Here is a 10402-nt window from a genome sequence, read left to right as displayed (position 1 = left end):
ATAACTTGGACCATATTACACCACCTAAAGTTCATAGTTTTCAACTAATAACCATATATATTGCATGAAAACACCTTTAGATATCATCTTACAACTTAAACAGCAATCATCAACATGTACATGCTCATATCACCACAAAAAGTTCACAAAATAGTATTTCAAACATGGTTCTTGATCTCTATGAACGGATTAGATCCATAGATGAACACTACGCATATCTTAGATTAATAATCCGTGAAGATAGTAGTGAAATAAGCTTGGAATTTGAAACCCCCAATTGAACCCTAGACTTGTTCTTGGTTGTTCTTGAGTGAATTTTGATATAAAGTAATGTAAAGAGCTGATTTGGGACCTCAATCCCATGTTTGGGACTTATATAGAGGGGGGAGATGACCCAAATACCCCTCTAGATGCGTCATTTAATTTTTGTGAAAATTGCCCGATTTGGGCCCCCGGTGCGACGCAGAGACATCGTGTTTCCACCCGTTTGTGACCTTAAAACTCAGCACGATGAGATGGAATCGCGGAGAGACACTGGAAATTGATGAATTTCATTTTGTCTTACAGCACGACGCGCCACTGACTGAAATGACGCTGCTGAAACTTTAAATTGCCATCACTTCTTCACCGGGTGTCTGTTTTAGACGAATTTGGTATCAACGGAAAGCTTATTCAATTATGTACAATTTTGAGGGTATAAATATGCCAAAATACCACCTATAAACCAAGTTATTATTGTTCAAATATGAGCTATATGAAATCACACACGAAAACTTGGTGGATTCAAATACTCTTAGCTTGGCTTGCTCTAAGTGACTTATGAACATGATTAAAACATCATAAGCTCTATTATCACTAGGATACTCATCCTAATTCATGTACTCAAATATGAATCATAGGATAGGAGGTTTCATATGTAGGAACAACGATTCATTTTTTAGCTTAAAAATATACGGGGTATTACATAATTAGATAAAATGGCTATATTCCTATGCTAAACGCAAATCATAACTTCAATTCATTGGAAGGTTACAATCCTATCCCATGTATCCCACGTTCCTTTCAATTATTCCTCTTTCCGGGCTTCAGATAGAATGATGCATTTATCTTAAGTGTTGTGAATCTATAAGATAGTTAAAACAAGGATAAATGAATAACACATAATGATAATACATATAAACTAACTCAATTAATAGAAAAAGTAATCATGTTCTTGGACTTAACCCTAAATGAGGGTTTTTAGCCACTCATGGACTTACAAAGAATCATAGTTACGGAACTCATGTAAAAATACACAAATAAAATAAACTAAAAGAGTAGAAACCCTAATTTAAGGCTCCTTGATAGTGTTTCAATCCCAACAAGTTACCTAAGGTAAATACAAAACAATTGGAGTGTTTTATTTATACTAGCCAATTTGCCAATTTTGACTTAGCCTTTGTGCCACGCCCCTATCGCGTTGCCTAGGCAGTATGGCATGCCAAAAATGCATATGGATAATGGAAAAAAACATATTTCTTTTCAATCAAGGGGGTTTCACACCCTTATAGCAGTGTCTAGGCAGTGTGGCATACCCCTACGCCCAAAAATTCCAAATTTTGTTGTACTTTACTCTATGCATTTGGTCTTTGAGTCCTTGCTTTGTGGTAGATTTTCCTTTTCAATTCTAGCTTGAATGTCATCCAAAAATCAAGTTAAACATCTCGAAGTGCTTTATATATAATCAAACACCACAAATTAGAGCTCACAACGCCAAAGAATCAAACAAGACAAGCTAGAATAGCACAAAGCTCAAGCTAAAAGTACTAGTTTTCTCATTTGAATTCTAATTGAACGTTATACTTCAAAACTTGTTTGAGCACACCTTGAATAATAATAAATACATAACTTGACACGTAGATGCCTATTTATATGAATATTAACTCACTAGGCACACAAAAAGTCCTCAAAACTTAGCTAATTAAGACTAGATAACAATACTTAGGTGCATAAATATACCTTAGATCGCCTCTTTTTTTAGGAAACATCAACTTACTTAACTTCAGTTGACCAGTAAGATCCATGCTAAAAGGTTTATCACTATTGATGTTGAAGCATTCAAGTGCACGTTCAATGTACTTCTTCTGAGATAGCCATAACTTACTACTTGTTCACTCTTGAATAATCTTCATCGCTAAAATTTATTGTGTTAGGACCAAGTCCTTCATATCAAATGACTTGAACAAATATCCCTTAAAATTAACAATCACCTCCTTGTCCTATCCTACAAATAAAATAATATCCACATGTAATAATAGAATAATAAAGATATTTTTAGAAAAACATTTAAAGTATACACATGGATCAAAATAGGTCTTTGTATAAGTTTAACTTTGTATGAATGAGTCAAACTTCTTGTACCACTACCTTGGTACCTATTTCAACCCATAAAGAATCTTATTCAGTTTGCACGTCATGTGTTTCTTTCTTGATACTTCAAATCCTTATGGTTTCTCCATATAAATCTTTCCTTCGAAAACTTCGTGAAAAAATGCAGTTTTTAGGTCCAACTACACCAGTTCAAGATATAAGCTAATTACTAAGCTTAAAATGGTTCGAATAAAAGTCATTTTGACAAAAATTAAGAAAATTTCATCATAATCAATACCTTTCTTCTATCCAAAGCCTTTTACCACCAATGGAGCTTTGTATCTAACTATCTCTCTACTTCCATCTTGCATGTATTTAAAGACAGACTTGCACTGAAGTAGTCTTTTTTCCTTTTGGAAGTTCAACCAACTTGTATGTGTCATTTTCTATTGAGATTCTATCTATTATTACATGGTATTCATCTATTGCCTATTTTATAAATGTGACAACACCTTATTAGACTTTCTGGATCTACCTCATCATTGATGAGAAGATACTCTATGGAAGGGTACTTGGATGACTCTACGCTTCGCCTTTCAGATCTCCTCAGATATTGAGATTGTTCTTCTTCTCAAGTTGGATACTTCACTTACTCGGTATAATCACTAAGTTGATCCCCCTACTCAAAAATCTCATCAAGTTGCTCCCTCTATTGGGCAGCCTTGTTGGTTGTACTTTTTGTAAATGGTAATTAGGTTAAGGAATACACCATTCTTTTTGTTAACCCTCACTGATAAATCATCAATGAATCTAACTTCACTTTATCGAAAGATAATATCTCTACTTTTGATAACCTTCATCTTTACAAGATCACACTATCTGTACCTAAACTCTTTATCTCCATATCTGATGAATTTACAGGGAACCAATTTATCATCCATTTTTGTTCTCTACTCCTCTGGTACATGTGCAAAAGCTTTTCAACCAAACATTTTCAGCTATGAGTAGGACACCAATTTATTGGCCCAAGATCTCTCTAGAATGTCAAAATCCAATAGAATTGATGGACTATAATTGATCAGGTATCAGGTCATTTGAACTACTTCAAACCAAATGACTTAGGCAGTTTAGTCATTCTGAGATTCTCACCTTCTCAATAATGGTGCAATTCATCCGCTCAGTTGTACCATTGTGTTGTGCGTTCCAAGAATTGTCTTCTTATGTATAATCTCATGACTTGAACAATACTCTTTAAATTCCCTTGAAGTGTACTTACCTTTATTGTCAGTGTGGGATGCCTTAGATTTCGAACGGCCTCCCTTTCCACCAGAGCATGAAACTTCTGTAGTACTTGAAACACCTAATCTTTGGTTTTTAAAATATAAACTTACAATTTCTGTGAAGCATCATTAATAAAAGTAGCAAAATATTTTTTATCGCCTATTGATTTTATCACCATTGGATTAAAAACATTAAATACACCAAATTAAGTATATTCAATTTTCTTTCAGATGATGTCTGAAATGAGACTCTATGCTACTTACCAAATAAATAGTGGTCATATGGTTTTGTAGTTGTACCTTTGACAAAATAGATGAGTGATTTCTTAGCGAGAATCTGTAATCTTGTTTCGCTCATATGACCCATTCATTTGTGCCACAAATCTGCATAAAACTCTTCTTAAGCCATATTTAATTAACCTCTACATATTTTTGTATTTGTTATGTACAACGTGCCACAAGCAACTCCTTTGTCAATCACCAATGCTCCCTTGGTGAGTCTCTATTTTTTATTTGCAAAATATTTCTCATACCCATCTCAGTCCAAAGCAACTCAAATATAAAGTTTAACCTCAAATTAGGTACATGACACATGTCTTTTAGAACCAATGTGCATCCGACAATTATCTAAATACAAATATCTCTAATCACTGCAATCTTTGAGTAACTTGTTACCAATTTTCACAATGCTAAAATCACCTACGACATATTTGTGGAAAAAATACCTTACCTGTGTAGCATAGTAATGCTACCATGTCAACCACTCTTTTTGATTCTAGACCTACAAAGTGAATGTACTTTTCTTCTTTATTTATGAAGAGAACAAACATTATAATTGTTTTGGACTATGGCAATTGTGTTCGTTATTCCTCTATCCACTACTTTCACCTTTTCCCCTTCTTAAATTCGGACAATCTCTTTTGTAGTGACTTGGTTGATCACAATTGCAATAATTTTTGGCTCTAGATTTAGATCAGACCTTGGACTTTCCACGAACTATGGTTATGTCATAGCTATTTGAACTCTTTTGGTAACTCCAACATCTACTTTCTGTGATGAGATCCTATCCATAATTTTCAGGATTTTTTCTCATCTTCTGATTAAGTAGAAGATCTGACGTGACATCCTTCAGTTCAGTGAGTCCTTACCATGCAAGATTGCTTCCAAAGTATCATAAGAAAATTGCAATGAGTTCAAAAGTATAATGACTTTATCTTCCTCCTCAATCTTTACCCCAAGGTTAGTCGGCTATATGATTAGTCTGTTAAACACATTTAAATGTGACAAAAAAATTAACCACATGTAGGGCATACAATTATTTCTTTAGGTATAATTCATTTATCAGCATTTTGGATAGGTATGGATTTTCTAACTTTATCCAAATGTCACATGCCACATACACTATCTTTATTGATGATGTTATTGACCACATAATTTGTTAAGTGCAATCTGATTGCACTAGTGACCTTTTCATCCATTTCTTTCCAATCCTCCATTTTTATGAATTCACAACTTAGTGCCTCGTGTAATCTTTATTGGATTAGTATACTCCTCATTCTTCTTTGTCATATTGAGAAACCACTATCGGCGTTGAATTTGCTATGTCATACTTTACTCCGAACATTTTATTTTTATCGAGTATAGGTCCATCAACTGCAAAAATTTATTTTCCTGAATGAACAGAACCTATGCTCTGATACCAGTTATTGGGGATAAACCTTGCCACAGAAATAATATTTGTCATAACAACAGTAGAATAACAGTGTAGCAGCGAGATACGTTAACCAGCAAGAAAAAATTAGCAAGGACACAAAGATTTTAACGTGAAAAATCTTTCTGCATGAGGATAAAAATTACCTACCCTAGAAGAGCAAAATAATCTATTATAATGAGGAATTTACACTTTGTAGGTCTGAGTAAATACTCCAGGAAGCACTACACTTTCAAAAAAAAATAATCCAGTTTTGATTTTTGCACATCAGTATAATACTGCTCATACTCTCTATTTTTCCTTACCCTGTATGTGAAATGCTCTTTGAGACTCTTGAGAGCTTCTTTTCTGTGTGTTTTCAGAGAGCTATTTCCTCCTATTTATAGGAGAAAAGGCCAAAACTTTAACAAATCAGAGTGCTTGTTTGGACGTTGCAAGTTGCTGCTCAATTTGCATTGTTGCAACTTGTTCCCAAAACAAGTTTTAGCAACTTAATGTCACAAGTTTTGGCAACTTGTTATGCTATGAACTTGCCTTTTTCTGCTATTCATTTTTGTTTTCCTTTTACATTGAATGGGTATGACCCCATCACGCCATCTATAGTAATGAAACGGAATATGAGAAGAAAATTATTTTTTACAGACTTACTGTTAAAAACTAAATAGATTTGGAGGTTGAGTGGTTAACGAATGGGTTCTAGTCTATCTATAATAACGAAACCGAATACAAGATGTCCGCTTCAATAAATACTTCAGAGACACATGAACAACAGTTATAAGGAAAACTATCTTCCAAACAAATACACACTCCCCCTTGAGGTTCTATTCCTGGCAAATGCATCAAATATGATATAATTGTATATGACGGGGGTTAATTTCTGAACAGTCAACTTTCTGCAACAAGTTTTGCATCCTTTAAATGTGAAATAACATAGCTATAATTTTATCTTTGATCATTTAACCACTAAAGACACATCTGCCAAGTTCATCGGACCAATTTACACCAAAATCTCCCTTAATTATGAAAAAAATATCGCCCATTTAGTGTTGAATCCCACAAATATGAGATAATGTACTTTCCGGTTAACTATTTCTTTGTCTCAGAAGCATATTCATAAGAGACTGTCACCTCATCTGGAATGTGCTTCATGCTACCTAGAGGAGCATTACTAGTTGTTATTGTTGAATACGTAGAAGAATGCCAAGAAACACAAACAAAACTAGGTCGAGACTCGGGCAATTTCATAAGTGGCTCATCAGGATTCATGAACACTTGCACCACTTTTCTCATTTTAGGCCGGAGCAGTCTGTTAGGGTGTAAACATGCTAATCCAGCGATAAAACACTTTTGAGCTTGTACATTGTCAAATTTTCCATCAAGCATTGGGTCCATACATTCCAATAATGCACCTTTCTCATATGAACTCCATACATTATCGACCAAGCTATTTTCTTCCATAATCCCTTTTGATCTTCGTCCACATACCACTTCTAAAACAACCATTCCAAAACTATAAACATCTGACTCTGGGGTAGCCCTCCCTGTGTAGCTAACTTCTGGTGCTTGGTATCCAGGAGTGCCAGCCACCGTTGTTGAAACAAAGTTCTCATTTTGGAGTAATCTTGCTAACCCAAAATCACCCAAATGAGCATTATACTTTGTGTCTAGCATCACATTGCTCGGCTTAACTTCTCGATTTACAATAGGATTCCCACATTCTTCATGAAGATACAATAGTGATGATGCAAGTTCTGATAGAATCTTGAATCTGGTGGCCCAATCAAGAAGAATCTTGCCAATGTATTTATAGACTAACAAGTGTTTCTCTGTGTCATGGCACCAACCTATTAGCTGCACCAATTTTTTGTGCCTAAAACGCCCAATTGTACATATTTCAGCCAAGTATTCCTTCTCACCTGGTATTAAAACCGTACGAGCCAATTATAAATACTTCTAGATAATCCAAAATTTTAATGATAGTGCCACACTTTAACTTATAATTAGGGGAACTTAAATGGAAAACATACCTTGGTTAGATGTCGCATTGATTCGTTTAACAGCTACAGTTGTAGGAGAATCATAGAACAGCCCCTTGTAAACACTTCCAAAGCCTCCAGTTCCCAATAGGTTATCTTTGCTGAAGCTTCTAGTAGCCTTGGAGAGTTGCCGGTAAGTAAAAATCTGAGGAGCATTAGCTGCAGTTTTTGTTAGCATTTCGATGTCCTCCTTCCTCTGATGTCTCTCTTTTCTATCCTTACGACCTGTAATGAGAAACGATACAATAACAGCCAACGAGACGACCACGATCGGAATAGTAACAAGAAGAGCAATCTTTTCCTTGTTTGGATCAAGGCCATGTTTCAGCGATCCTTCTGGTAATTCAAAGAGTGTGAAATTCCAGTTAAGAAGATGATGTACCTCTGAGAAATAGGCAGTGGAAGCTGAAAATCCAGCATAAGCATTTTGTGGAACTGTTTCCTGCATGATGATTTCTTGGCTTACAAATTTAACTAGAGGTTGGCCTGCATATGCTACAGAGATTTCAAGAATTTTAGTCCATGCATCATAGTCAATCTTGATTGTGATATTTCTTCCACTCCTAAGATCAATTCCGACATCACTTAAACTTCTAACAGCAACAGGACTCTCCATACTTGTAGTTACAATGGCCACATGGTTTCCATCCATTTCATGTTCGTTTCTGTAAGTATCAAACTCAACAGCAAGCTGATGAAGTGTGCCTCCTGCATTTTAAAAGAAAAAAAATTCTAAGTGATGGATCACGAATTGAAGAACAACCAACTTACTTCTGTCATTTGTCTTCTCAAAGTCCAAATTGTGTAGCTGGAGCTAGCTAGCTAACCTTGAGTTGATGGATCAAGAATACCAATAAATGAGCCATAACTATCCGGTGGAGAGAGCTTATTGTCATGTGCTATGAGGAATGCCATTCCATCACCAGAAATCGATTGATATGTGAAAATCCTTATAGTGAATATAATGGAGAAAGAAGCAGGCCACACAGGTATGGAGTAGCTGAACAAGACTCGTCCAACTTTGTAGGAATTGTTCTGTGGCTGATCAAGTTTAAGATTAAAAGTTCCATTTGCAGCAGAAACTGATCCCCAGCAAGTTAAATTTCTGCCACTTCCAACATCAAATGAAGGAAATGAAAAGTTGTGGGATTCAACAAATAAAATTGAGGATTGATAAAGCAAGACAAGAAGGATTAGAAGCTTTAACATAGTTACAGGATTGGTATGTTCATAATTTTGAAGGACATATCATATATTTATAGGGACAGGACCAAATCAAAATACCGTGTTAGCTGATTATAAGAATGTTGTTTTCTTTTTCGTTAAGTAAAGACAAATTAAGCGAGTTTGAATGAATTGGTGAAATAGAGTTCTCTAGTTTGTCTGTTTGACACTTGCTATTTGCGTCCTATTTTATGTCTCAGATATTTACGTTTTTGTCTTGCTAGCTTAGCTTGAATCTCATGAAGAGGGATAAACACAAAATGTGATTCTAGATATTGCAAGACGGTAGAAAATTAGCCTTACTGCCATTTCTATACCAGATAGTATAGCCCATGTCAGTACGGGCCCAATATATATTATTTACGTTATCTTAATTTATATAGTATAAATAGTATTTGGAGTGTTCATTAAATTTTTATTAATACAAATTTTTAAATAATTTAAGTTGTTAATCATTGTGATTTGTAGTATCTTTTATGTAATTTAGTAATTTATGTTACTCGCTTTGTCCCAATTTTTGAATTTAGTGAATCAATCAAATTTTTTTTACTAATATATTTTTTAAAATATTTTAAGTTGTTAATCTTTGTGATTTTAGTATCTTTTAATGTAATTTCAAATAATTTATGTTACTTGTTTTATCACAACTTATGTGACACTATAAGAATTTCAAAAGTCAATCGTATTTTTTACTATATGTTTTTAAAATGTTATAAGATGCTAATAGTTATGACTTATAATTATTATTTTTACATAATTTTTAAATATATAATATTTTACCAAAATAAATTAAAATAAACAAAATACTAAATTTTCAAAACATGTTAAATTCGAAAACATAATTTGGATCAACAAATTACTAAATTAAAACAATAAAACATGGAAATTATAAAATTCCAAAACTATCCCGAATTTGTATGACACAAATATAATTTAAATAGTCAATCAGATTTTTAATATGTTTTTAAATATTTTAAATTTTTAGCTATTGTAATTTATAATATTTTTATGTAATTTTCAAATAATATACATTACTCTCCTTATCCAAATTTTTGTGGCATTAATAGTAAATTATATTCTTAAAATAATTTAAGTTTTTAATTATTATGATTTATAATACTTTTTCTTCTATTCCAATTTAAGTAGCACTGAAATAAATTCGAGAGTCAACCAAATTTTATGATTGAAGCAGCGAATTGGATATGTCCTAAATGACTTATAATACCTAATTATAAGTGATATATCAAAATTACTATAAGAAAATATTTGTGAAAAAAAATTCAAATAAGTCTTATATAAGATGTCATGTTAATTCAAAACATCAAGAATTAATTTATCATTTTATGTCAATTTTATTTTTATTAAATATTATTAAATTTTGAATACCTAAATGACTTATAATAATTAATTAGAGGTGATATAATAAAATTACGGTTGAAGTAGCTAAAGTAGATATGTCATAAATGTCTATTTTACCCCTTTTTTATTAAATATTATTAATTTTCTTATATGAAAATGTCTTACAATAATTAATTAGGGGTAATATAGCAAAATCATGGAGCAAACATACTTGTGAATTTTTTTAAATGAGTCTCATATAAGATGTCCTATTAATTTAAAACATCAAGAATTAATTTATCATTTATATCTATTTTATTATTTATTAAATATTATTAATTTTGTAATACCTAGATGACTTATAATTAATTTGAGGTGATATAATAAAACTAAGATTGAAATAGCTGAAATAGACATGTCATAAATGTCTATTTTACCTATTTTAATTAAATATTATTAATTTA

General features: G+C 32.8%; 1 protein-coding gene across 1 annotated transcript; it reads right to left on the bottom strand.

Annotated features, from left to right (window-relative positions):
- Window positions 1-5863: 5863 nt before the first annotated feature.
- On the bottom strand, window positions 5864-8612 carry LOC107861087 (probable L-type lectin-domain containing receptor kinase S.7). Its single transcript, XM_016706475.2, has 3 exons — window positions 8204-8612; window positions 7368-8084; window positions 5864-7256 (listed from the first exon to the last, which is right to left on the bottom strand). Exons 1-3 carry the CDS (start codon window positions 8583-8585, stop codon window positions 6427-6429), a joined length of 1929 nt encoding a protein of 642 aa, XP_016561961.1. The 5' UTR covers window positions 8586-8612; the 3' UTR covers window positions 5864-6426.
- Between the last annotated feature and the right edge of the window lie 1790 nt (window positions 8613-10402).

Source organism: Capsicum annuum, chromosome 8, assembly GCF_002878395.1.
Source record: "Capsicum annuum cultivar UCD-10X-F1 chromosome 8, UCD10Xv1.1, whole genome shotgun sequence".
Taxonomy (NCBI): domain Eukaryota; kingdom Viridiplantae; phylum Streptophyta; class Magnoliopsida; order Solanales; family Solanaceae; genus Capsicum; species Capsicum annuum.
Note: the sequence above shows the minus strand (reverse complement) of the source record. Positions and strands in the feature narration are given on the sequence as shown.